Below are 12,635 nucleotides of genomic sequence, written 5' to 3'. Positions count from 1 at the left end.
TACAGTTAAAAGCTTTTATGAATACTGCAGAATGTGGGAATTGATCAAACCCGAGAACAGTACAAAAGTTGAATCAAGAATCAAAACAATAGTCACCTGTCCAAAGTCATAACCTTTGACCCCAATGAGGTTGACCCTGTTCCCGAGTGCTTTGGTGATGAGCTGCAGGATGCTGGGTAGTGCGGCCATGAGGTAATTCCCACATTGGTCCATGACATCATCCTGTAGACTCATGTGTTCACACACCAGACGGAGTCTTGGGACATGGGTGATGCTGGGGGAGAGGGGTGGCAGGTTTTCTGTTATGATTATGGCTCGATACTTGTGACAACATTAACTCAATACAAACTTTGGAAACTTGAGGGGCAATGAATAAGATCTCCAGAGATACATAATACTACAGTGACTGTAAATCACTTTTATATAGCGGCAGGAAAATATAGCGGTTGGGGGAAAATGGAGTAGGTCACGGCACTTAATTTTAACTGTTGGAACAAACATTACTGTCTCAAATATAAGTGATCAAATATTTGCGATGATGAAATTTTAGCTGTTGACTAGTGACTAAGACCGTGACTAAATCAGCTAAAATCAAGTTACAGTTCATCAAGAAATACAGTATATAATGTATAAATTAACAAAGGAGATATGGTGGATCAAATTTATGTTTCCTAAAATATTATATATAAGTTTTTGTGTATGAGTGTATATGCCATTATACAAAAAGATATCTCTAAGTCATACATGTATATTATGTTCATATATAACATCCAAGCTTTAGCACTCTAACTATCAAAGGCGTTTGAACAAAAGGACAGCGTGTCTCCTTGTGTTACTAATTCATAGAAAACATTTAACACAGTTCTAATCACTAAAACGTGAAGTGAACACTTGCAAGAGGATTGCAAGCTGTAGCTGCAGTGAAGACTTACTAGAAGATGTGGTCAAACTTGTGTACAAAAGGCACAGGCTGCATGAAGAGAAGCTGGAACCCGTCTAGTGACTTGTCCTCCAAAATGGCCACCGACAGCCTGGCTTCATGGCACACCTGCAGGGAAGTCATGACAGCACCAGTTCACAAATATGAATTTTCCTTCAGGCTTCCCTATTGAAGGCTTGAAATACTGGGTGCATGTGCACCTTTGTGCACCCAGAATTGGAGCTGTGCACCTAATTTTTGACTGTGGGTGCACCAGTGCTCCTAGATAGTTTTGTAGGCTTTAGGGTAAAGGTAATATTGCATACAGAATATACAGAACATTCTTGAAATTTAAGTCTCAGAAAAATTGATATAACCTCAAGTTTGTTCTGCTTTGTCTGATGTATTACAGCAATTAACATTTTGAAGCTTAGCTATAGAATATCATATTGAAATTCTTAAGAGAGGCAGTAGAGTTTGTAAATACGTTTTACCGATATTCTACTTGATTCAATGTTGTGCACCCAAGAGGAAGATGGGAAGACCAGATCTTCAATACAGTCCAGGGGCTGGGAGTCACCAGAACCGACTGGAGGGTCTATGCCGAGAGCAGACCAGCCTGGCAAGCCTTATGCATTTCTGCAGCCGCCATATATTTGACACTGATGCCTGCGAACGATTGATTGCACCCAAACTTGTTTCTATGCATTATAGATTATTATAGATTTTTAGGTTAGGTGCACCACTGCACCTATTGTTAAAAATGATTTTCGAGCCCTACTATAGGGATCCCACAGTGTTTTTTGTTGAAAAGTTTAGTACATTTAGTTGAGTCCGGCAGATACCCTGTAGGTGTTCAAATTAACCAATGCAGGGTCTGACAGGATATCGTTGCTTCTCACAGCCAGGTTTGGCAGCTGAATGCCTATTTTTTTCCCCGGTACACTGGCTGATTTTAAGTCCAAATTAAAATCAACCGGGGTCCTTGTTTGGACATGTTATCAAGGCACGAATTACAGGTATAACAAAGACTTGTATATTTCCAGGACACTTACCCTTGCATATGTAGCTGTTGACATGTCTGCACACATATTCAGGTGCCCAGTGGGATCGACAAACACCACCTGGTGGGCCTGGTGGAAGTCCGACAGTGTCGGCACGTCTTCTGTCCTTACAGCACTGGCCAGGCTAATGCCCTGGGTAGTCCAATCTGAGTTAGCTGGACACAATATAAAATGGGAAGGGAGCATGTTTTGAGTTATACGATTAGAAAATGGCTTTGAGAATAGCCTACATGTACCTGTACATGTACATGTGGCCATCAAAAATCTTATCACCAATGATAGCATGAGATATCACCCATGATAACATGTCAATATCACCCACGATAACATGAGATATCACCCATGATAACATGACATGTCACCCATGAGTTTAAGTTCGAGTTTGAAAAAATAGTAGCTTAAGTCGTAGGTGGGCAAAAGTTTTGTGGTGGTTTTAACTTCGCGCTGAAGAGTTCACCACGAAAACTACAAACATAAAACCACCGCGAACATTTATGCATTTACAGTAGGTGATTTAAACAAGAAGTCAAATATAATTCAACATTTAAAAGCAATGTTTCCATTCTTACCTAAATTCTTCCCCATCAACCTAAATATTTCTTCACTGATTGTGCCTACATGCACACACTCTCTGGTCAACATACATGGAAACATACAACTGGTAATACATTGATATTGTGTACACTAGTTTCTTGAATCATTCAAGCCATGTGCAGAACTGCCATCTATCAGCTTACCCAAGTACTGCAGCACATTCTTCATGATCTGGTAGCTGCTCATGACCTTGCTGATCTTGTGTGCGGACAGCAGGTAGGACAGTAGCATGGACATCAGGAACCCACTGAAACAGCCTGGACCCTGCAATATACACACGCCATATACAAACATCTTATTGTTCAGATTGTTTATACATGAAACATATACATGTACATGTATGTACATTGAAAATATCATTAATGACAATGTAACATTGCCTACAAGGATGAATTCAAAGTGTTATCCATATACAATGCTGATCCAAAGTGACCTACAGTATGATATCATAAAACTTACTGGTGGATTTGTACTATGTATTCTTCACATGGCAGCAGCAACACCTACATGTAGCTGCGGTGCAAAGTACAGCCAGTCTCTGTATGTACATGTATGTGGGGTCGAGTGGCGTAACAGCATTGTGTTTGGCCCAGAACCCAGAGGTCACCGATCTCATGCCCTTGGGAAAGGCACTTTACACGACTTTCCTCACTTCACTCAGGTGAAAATGAGTAGTAGCACTACCTAGCCTAGGTTAGGGACATCCCACGGATAGGACATTAAATGGAGGTCCCGTGTTTGGGGAGAGCCACACTCCACATACGTTGAAGAACCCTCCACACCTTTTGAAAAGTACGGGCTGTTTTGACTGGTTAAATGGAGGTCCCGTGTTGGGGGAGATCCACACCCCACGCACGCTAAAGAACCCACCACACATCGAAAAAGAGTAAGGGCATGCCCTGGTGTGCGATGGTCCAAACCATACAGTCTGCTTTGACCAGGATGCATGTCAGTAATTGCTGATTTCTCGGTAGATGGACATACATGGTCACGTAGAAGAAGTCAGACTTGCCCTGAGGTAAGGTGACAGATAGAGCTGTGTACCTAAACAAATTTTAGGTGCAGGTACAGGTACACAGGTTTAGGTACAGGTCCGGACCTGAACCTGTACCTAAACTACACTTTTGGAAAATGCTAGAATTTCAATAAGGACAAAAGCATGTTTGAGCTGGTAATAACATAATATTTGATTGTGCTAGGTATTATTTCTATAAAAACACAGATGAAAATTTGACTCCAGCCATGCAAATGTGTTCTCTGTGCTTTAGAATGGCTTTAGAGCACTGCCACGATAATTTCATAGTAATGTTATCTGTCAAAGTGGCCATCCCCTGAGTCTGGTCCAGTACCCATACAGCAGGTTCAGGTACATGTATTTTGGACCTGTTCCTAATTGATTGTACCCGGTACTGTATCGGTACACTGTGCTGATACACAGCTTTAGTGACATATGGTCACCGAACCATCAGCAGGTGATAACATACTGGTTGTGTACAAAACCATTGACATGTCCTCCGTACTCACAGTGTCCATCTCCCTCTGATGAAGCCACACCTTGAGCAGTACCAGACCCTCCCTCATAGCAGGGACTTCAGCTGACAGGGAGAACAGGTGATGCAGGTGTTCTGTCATCATCATGTCCACCAGAATACTGCTGTTGTAGTGTGGGGTGGGGGGCTCAGATTCTAAACACAGGAAACAAAAGGAAAGATTTAGAATACTGCAGCTGTTCAGATTCTGAACACGGGAAACAGATGGAAAGATTTAAAATACTGCTGTTGTAGTGTGTGTGTGTGTGGGGGGGGGGGGGCTCAGATTCTGTACACGGGAAACAGAAGGAAAGATTTAAAATACTGTTGTAGTGTGTGTGTGTGAGGGGGGGGGGGCTCAGATTCTGAACACGGGAAACAGAAGGAAAGATTTAGAATACTGCTGTTGTAGTGGGGGGGGGAGGCTCGGATTCTGAACACGGGAAACAGAAGGAAAGATTTAGAATACTGCTGTAACAGTTGTAGTGTGGGGTAGGGGGAGGGTTCAGATTCTGAACACAGAAAACAAAAGGAAAGATTTAGAATACTGCTGTAACAGTTGTAGTGTGGGGTAGGGGGAGGGTTCAGATTCTGAACACAGAAAACAAAAGGAAAGATTTAGAATACTGCTGTAACAGTTGTAGTGTGGGGTAGGGGGAGGGTTCAGATTCTGAACACAGGAAACAAAAGGAAAGATTTAGAATACTGCTGTTGTAGTGTGGGGTGGGGGGTTCTGATTCTGAACACAGGAAACAAAAGGAAAGATTTAAAATACTGCTGTTGTATAGTGTGGGGTGGGGGGTTCTGATTCTGAACACAGGAAACAAAAGGAAAGATTTAAAATACTGCTGTTGTAGTGTGGGGTGGGGGGTTCTGATTCTGAACACAGGAAACAAAAGGAAAGATTTAAAATACTGCTGTTGTATAGTGTGGGGTGGGGGGTTCTGATTCTGAACACAGGAAACAAAAGGAAAGATTTAAAATACTGCTGTTGTAGTGTGGGGTGGGGGGTTCTGATTCTGAACACAGGAAACAAAAGGAAAGATTTAAAATACTGCTGTTGTAGTGTGGGGTGGGGGGTTCTGATTCTGAACACAGGAAACAAAAGGTAAGATTTAAAATACTGCTGTTGTAGTGTGGGGTGGGGGGCTCAGATTCTGAACACAGGAAACAAAAGGTAAGATTTAAAATACTGCCGTTGTAATGCGGGGTGGGGGGCTCAGATTCTGAACACGGGAAACAAAAGGAAAGATTTAAAATACTGCTGTACAGTTGTAGTGTGGGGTGGGGGGCTCAGATTCTGAACACAGGAAACAAAAGGAAAGATTTAAAATTCAGTGCTGTTGTAGTGTGGGGTGGGGGGCTCAGATTCTGAACACAGAAAACAAAAGGAAAAAATTAGAATCTAAAGGTTCCTTATTCACAACTGTAGCAGGTCCCAATTTTGTGCCCTTTTCACACCACTGTCCTTTCTCATCTGGTGAAAATAAGCAGTACCTAGTCTTGGTTAGGGATGTAAGACGTAAAGCAGAGGTCACATGTTTGAGAGTCACACTTCTGACACATTAAAGAACCCACCACACTTACTGATAAGAGTGGGGGGTCCTTCCCTGTGTGACTGAGGATCAAACCTATCAGTCTTGTATTATACAGCTTGTACTTAACTTACAAAACTGGTGTGTTCAACCAGAATACAGTTTACTGGTTATGCAAAGGACTAAACAAACGAGACGACAAGCAAACAAACATGACGTGACCTTGATCTCTGCCCTTGCCAGTGTACCAGTCACTGCGGATGTTGTTCTTGTTGGGGTGGAAGCGGCTGGGTTTGAAGAAGCCCTCCGGTGGACAGGCATGAAGCCTGATGGTGTAATGTTTTCCTGCCTTCCCTGCAATGGTAGTAAGAACAAAAGAAACATAATACAGTTTTTTTAAGTCAAATTTTCAGAGAAGTCTGTTGAGAACAGGAAGACACCTGAATTGTTGTGAATAAAAGAACCTTGCTATTCAGTCATTCGCCAACCTGATGAAATTATTCATGGAGGAGACACCGCTTTACACCTAAATAATAAAATTCCCCAGCTTGCTGTGCTTGGTGCAATGATGGCCCTTTGGCCCGAGGGTGATAGGCTTAGTAACCTTAGGTATGAAATTAGAGCTGTGTACCTAAACAAATTTTAGGTACAGGTACAGCTACACAGGTTTAGGTACAGGTCCGGACCTGAACCTGTACCTAAACTACTTGAATGTTCAGAAAATGGTATCCGTCTATTTTCGATGTGGGCAAAAGCATGTTTGAACTGGTAACATAATATCTAACTGTGCTAGGTATTATTTTTATGAAAACACAGATGAAAATTTGACTCCAGCCTTGCAAATGTGCTTATGTGCTGGAGTATAGTATAGTTGTGGCTTTAGTGCACTTAATTTCATAGTAATTTTATCTGTCATCAAAGTGGCCATCCCCTGAGTCAGGCTTGACCTGACTAGTACTGGTCCAGTACCGGTCCACCAGGCTTCAGGTAATTTAGACCTGTATCTAATTGATTGAACCCGGTACTGTATCGGTACAGTAGTGTACAACATTTGCCCTTACCAGATGGTGTGAGTAAGATGACAGGTTTGTTCCAGTCCTGGTGGAAGAAGCTGAACACGACACTGGTGAACAGGTCCTGGGTGTCTAAGTGGGCAGCCAGGCAGGCCAGGTACAGGGCCCTCTTCCTGTGGTATCTGTGATTCAGGTAGTCTTTAGCTTGTAGGCACTCCTAAGGTACATGTAAAATAGGTAAATATATAAAAGAATGTTTATATCTATAGATCTTAGAACTATAGTAGTGTAAGTGATAGGTAAAACTAGATATGTTGAATCATTCATCATATACTTGTAGTTGTACGTAGGTTAATCATTTTGTATCCCATTGTTGTTGTTTGCATGGCATATAGTTGTAGAAGACATTACAAAAGGCGCTGTACTTTTGTTGTGTTGATAAAGATTGTTGTTGTTGTTAACTCCCTGAAAACTCCCTGAAATTGTGTGCACCAAAATACAAACTTTCCTCTGAGATTCTGTTTTCCTGTTGATTTTCCAATCTAGCATTTTTTTAAAATTCCGTTAACCAAGAAATTTACATGGTGTGGCCTAATAGTAACAAATTCACATCATTCTGTATGGCTACAAACCTACAAAATATTGAAACTATCTTAAAAATTGTCCATATTCTATAATCATATATTTTTCATCCAAAGCCCAACTATATATGGCTGATCATTTTATGAGATTATGACATTTTGTAATCAGCTGATGAGCAGAAATCATACCGACTACACTTACGTCTAACCCTTGCAAGATGAGACACAATGACAGAATAGTGAGTGAAGGGTGTACGTACATATACATTGTATTTATGTCATACCTGGGCTGCGAAAACGTTTGATACTGGTGTTCTGCATCGTGTGATAACTTTCCGTATCACACGGGGTTTTATCACATGGGCTTCCATAGAAAATTTTGAATGTATTTTTGGTTTGAGGACTCTCTCAACTTCAGACGCATTTCGCAAAGAAAGGCGTTTTTTTTAGGTTAGTATGACATAAATAAAATACAACACGGTGTCCGTATAACCCCCATCCCGGCCCTTCGGTGGGTTGTATTGCCCTCCAGCCTTCGGGTGATCCTACCCGCGGTTGGACTAGTACCTCGGGCAATACGGAATGCACCGTGTTGTATTCTATATATTGAGCCATCTTGAATCACCTTGGGAATCTCCAGTAAGACATCCACATTCATGCCAGGCTTGGTACAGAAGCCGAGCAGATAACTTCCTACAACCTTCATACTGGTGGGAGGGGCGAAGTGGAAGTGACCTTTGACCTGGTATGGCGACTGCTGGATCGGAACTTTCACATTGTTTGGCAACCACGACTGGTCTGTCAGCTGTGGAAAAATTTTTGTCAAAAACAAAAACATTTTTTTTAATCAGCAACATACATCTCATCATCTCACCACATGTACACACACACACACTCTCTCTCTCAGCAAACCATAACCTTGGCAAAAGTAACAATGGTGAAATTCATTAACATTGATTAAAAGCTATTAAACTTTTTGTAGAATATCAACTTGACAATTCATCTTTGTTCATAGAAGCTATTAAGTTTTTCTGGATCAGAGTGGCACTGCAAGTTCAAACACAAAAAGAATTTCCAAAATTACCCAAAGTAAGAATCCTGGACAGAAACAGACTTTTTTGCATGAGAAATAAAAGAGTCCATCTACATCTGGTCTCTACAATAATCCCTCAACAAAGACAGGGGGGCGCCATAGACTTTCTGTGACTTATGATCCACTGCTCACCAAGTCACGTGGTCTATCTACATAACGTGAGGTCACAGAAACAGTGGTTGCTTATCCCTTGACAAAGACTGGAGATGATCAGTCAACTACTAAGTACTTGCCAATTCATGGGTGATTTTTGTGTGTTGGAAATTACAGAGCCAGTATTGTAGAATATATTATATAGTTTAGGTATTCTCACCTCTTTTGAGTCAGTCTTTGGCAGCTTCATCACAATTTCATTTAAGGAGTGGAGTATCTTATCCAGGGCTTGGCTCTTCTTGTTCTTGGGTGTGACCTCAGAAACAAGTTCCTCTATCTTTGAAGGGGGGATGGAAAATTTCAATTTTAATGCACATGTAGCCCCTGACCAAAGGTTTTGCCCATCTTGTCCAATGAAAATTGAAGATGAATTTCACTTTCTCATGGAATGCTCTAGATATGATGTTTTATGTCATAAGCTATTCACACTTCTCGAAACTACAGACTGTTTTGAGTATATACATGTATTTAAATGCAACAATCCCCACAATGCGAACATAGGTAAATATCTAAACGACTGTCACATTAGAAAAAATGCAGAGACTAAATGATTAAACCAACTCGATTATAATACTATATCGAAAACGTATGGTAGCCCTTATTGTGTGTTAGGATGTTAAGTTTTATTCTATGCTTCTACTTTGTGTTATGTTTACGAATTCTTGCCATACTTTGTACCATGTATAATTGTCGTGCAATAACGTGCTTCTTCTATGTAATAATGAAGCTCGAGCATTTAGAGTGATGGATTAACACATGTCCTGTATTCACAATAAGCCAATTGGCAATCAGATATGAATATGATTGACATCATACTATGACTTTTGAAATTTTTGCAATGTTTGAAATTATGGTTTTGATGGTGACTGCTCACATCATGAATTTTGATAATTAATCATGTTCTGCCTTCCATAATGTGTTACTACCCTTTCTTCAGCCATCAAGTCACATAATGAATTCAATACAGCAATTTTCCTGTGCCCTAACATTTAACTGCCATGCATTTTCAGTAATATCACTTGCTAAAAGTATGATTTAAAATATCTATTTAACGATAGTTCAGTCAAACATGGGCTTGTGGGCATGTGTATTGTGGGTCTTTGGCAATTGTGACCCCTTTTTGTACATCACTTCCATGTATAAGTACAAGTTTTCATCATTTCTATCTATGACTTCAAAAATACATAATTTCTATCTACGACATCAAAATATTGTTATATTTAATAGAATTAGAAGTACCTGCATCCTGAAAAGACTGGACTGGAACAGATTTTCCGTCTCCTTCAGTTCGTTCATCTCTTCGCTGGTCGGAGGCTTGTAGAGGTCTGACTTCCCCGTACGGACACTTTTGGTAGGCGGTTGATCTCTCGCCTCTTCATCTTATGTTAAAACAACAGAGAGTACATGTAGCTATAGAGACACTGATTGGTATTGGCTTTAAGCATTTAGTAAGTAATTATTAGCTCATAATGGAAGGAATTTTAGGTACAGGTTCACGTGGCATGTACTGTAAATGCATTTAAATTCACGTAGTGTCAATTTCACGGTAGGGAGAAAATGGAGTGTTTGCGGTGGTTTTAACTAAAATTTAAGTTTGTGTTAGTGACAATAGTAGACTAGGGGGTAATATAAAACATAAAACCACCGCAAACATTTTTGCATTTACAGTAACTGCCACATCTGTCACATGACTGAAAATCTGTGGATCCAGAGGGCAGAGGTTTGAGCCCGCTTGGCATGACTATTAGGGGTTGCATTCATCCTTCTAAAAGGTGATAGAACCCAACACAATTATCAAGAAGTGTATGAGTGACTGGGTGCACTTTGCTGAAAACTGAGGCCACTGAATCTGCATTTCTAGCTATCAAAAATCATTACGCTTTACCTCAGTCTGAGGTCAAATGATTTACTTTTTTGTTGGAGTGTAGTCAGGATTTTTTTCTACGTCTAAGATTAAGAATGAATAACTTATTGAAGTACACTTTCCACATGCGCTTATCCACTACAATAAGTGGAGATGGGAATTAAGGATGCACAATACAATACAGAGTTAAAGACTTGTACCTTCAATCACCCTTTTGGACAGCTGTTTGACACTCCTTCCGGTTTCCTCCATCTGATTGGTACCTTCCTCCTCCTCCTCTTCATCATCATCATCATCAACCACATCATCCTCATCTGAGATGTCTTCATCCCATTCCTCATTTTCCTCTCCTGAGAATTCCTGGGGAAATTTGAAACTTCATCATCAAACTCATACATGTATAACATAACTCTAACATAATTGTACTTTAAGTGTCGACTTATGTTCTTATACTGATGCAAAAGAAGTGATACAGAGCAGTTAAACTTAAAGTCTCTTGGTCATGTTATGTACCATTGAGCTTCAATTTCAAGACCATTGCAATCTAAAATGACACAGTCAAACTTGGAATAGCAGCCACATTATACTATGACTGTATATATATAGCTACTTGCCCTTGTGTGGCTGCTTTTGTCCATACCAAAGACCCCATTAACTTGAATATCAAGATAAGATTCTTAATACTCAAGTCAATGGGGTCAAAACAATTCTGTCTATTCTGACCATCTGTCTAATTTACTAACTCTAATGCAGTTAGCGGCCACATGCTTAAGGTCTTGTTGATACAAAGGAGGTTTTTAAAAAAGATCTTAAACCTCCTTGCTGATACTCTAGGTTTTTAAGGTAAAGCAGTCATCCTCAATTGAGGTGAAGCATAATGCTTTTTCAATTTTCAAGGAGCTAGTGGTTGTGCTACCTTGTCCCCCCAACGACCCGGAGGTCAAGGGACTACAGTAGGTAGGTATCGTAGGTAGTGGTTGTGCAATGCGGCTTCGCTACGGCTTGCGTTTTTGGCCAAGCACACCGGGTCAGCCCTACTCTTTTCGATAAGTGTGTTGGGTTCTTTTACATGCAGAGGTGTGACGCTTGAGGCTTATGCCCGAAGCTCCCTCATAGTCATACACGGGGCCGCTGGCTTTACGTCACCATCCGAAATGACGAATGCAATCCCTTACAACATGTTCGAGCTCGAGTTGACCCTAATAGGATCGAATGTGGGCCCTAGGATCCACGGAATTTGGTCAAGATGGCGGAGCAGCGAGGTTGTATTACCGCTTGCGCCACGGGGAGTCCCAGACATGCCTACTCTAGGTTAAAATACTGTTGCGGTGACCATCCATTCCAACAGGCCACCCCACCGCACTCACGCTAGGTTTAGAATCCTGAGTGTGATTTTGTGGCCATAGTGTGGTGATATAAAGCCTCATTACCCTACACATTGGGTACCTGCCTGTGGCACTGGCTGCAAATACACCTGATATTATATCTCCATGTACTGTACTTCTAAAGAATATTCACAATGCATGGTTTAAGTTCGCAGTCTTCGCAACTTGTCCTCCAACCGAGAGCTCATCATCACATTGCGTCACTGCGTAGTTTCAACGGCAAACTTAAGACACTGTGATCATCTCCGTTCCCAAATTTTAATCGTTTTTACAGTGTCATACCGCTCAGTATTAAACGTAGCGTGTAAGTGTACTAACTATATAGACATTTTCATGTTATTTGAAACCGCTGGCTGGAGAATGTGTGGAGATCTATGCTGTAACTTACGTACACAGCTTGTACTCATGTTGGTGTAGTGATGAAACGATCGACAATTTATCAAACTACGTCCAAAAACTGTAGCATTTTCAAACGTTTCCTTCAGCCCCCCTCCCCTATGGGCTGTTGCAGACGAACAAACGCGCACATGTGTGCACAGATCCTGGTTTGAGTAGTTACATATAATCGTTTCTTGGGATATTTAAAAAAAGAAATACAGCTATTTGTTGTTGGTTTTTACCTCAGATATATCGCCATCGTCCTCGCCTTGTCTGCTCATCGCTCTTGTACTCAGATCCTCCGCTTTTGATGAAAAAAATCAACACGTCCGTCTTTTTTCACACGTGCGCGGCCATCTTGGATAATCACTAACAACCGCCACAAAACGCGAAGTAGGTTAATGTTACATCGAACAGATTTCAATTCCCAATAACTTGACGATTTTCAAATATCACAATAGCTACAAAACTGAACAGTAATTTTTTGAAACTCAGAACATATCTGAAGTAAACGATTGCTGATAACA

The 12,635-nt window shown here is 40.9% G+C and overlaps 1 protein-coding gene across 1 annotated transcript in view; it reads right to left on the bottom strand.

Moving 5' to 3' along the window:
* LOC136427524 (nucleolar protein 6-like) overlaps positions 1-12,488 on the bottom strand; it is a 33,514-nt gene extending 21,026 nt beyond the window's left edge. The window contains exons 1-12 of the mRNA XM_066416489.1: positions 12,351-12,488; positions 10,546-10,705; positions 9,721-9,860; positions 8,642-8,758; positions 7,861-8,040; positions 6,703-6,871; positions 5,864-5,995; positions 4,102-4,262; positions 2,721-2,841; positions 1,975-2,138; positions 933-1,048; positions 97-274 (exon numbers count right to left, since the gene is read on the bottom strand). Coding sequence (XP_066272586.1) covers positions 97-274; positions 933-1,048; positions 1,975-2,138; positions 2,721-2,841; positions 4,102-4,262; positions 5,864-5,995; positions 6,703-6,871; positions 7,861-8,040; positions 8,642-8,758; positions 9,721-9,860; positions 10,546-10,705; positions 12,351-12,389 — 1,677 coding nt within the window. The 5' untranslated portion in view covers positions 12,390-12,488. The remainder of the gene's footprint in view (positions 1-96; positions 275-932; positions 1,049-1,974; positions 2,139-2,720; positions 2,842-4,101; positions 4,263-5,863; positions 5,996-6,702; positions 6,872-7,860; positions 8,041-8,641; positions 8,759-9,720; positions 9,861-10,545; positions 10,706-12,350) is intronic.
* Positions 12,489-12,635: the final 147 nt, after the last annotated feature.

This window comes from Branchiostoma lanceolatum, chromosome 2 (assembly GCF_035083965.1).
Source record: "Branchiostoma lanceolatum isolate klBraLanc5 chromosome 2, klBraLanc5.hap2, whole genome shotgun sequence".
Taxonomy (NCBI): domain Eukaryota; kingdom Metazoa; phylum Chordata; class Leptocardii; order Amphioxiformes; family Branchiostomatidae; genus Branchiostoma; species Branchiostoma lanceolatum.
Note: the sequence above shows the minus strand (reverse complement) of the source record. Positions and strands in the feature narration are given on the sequence as shown.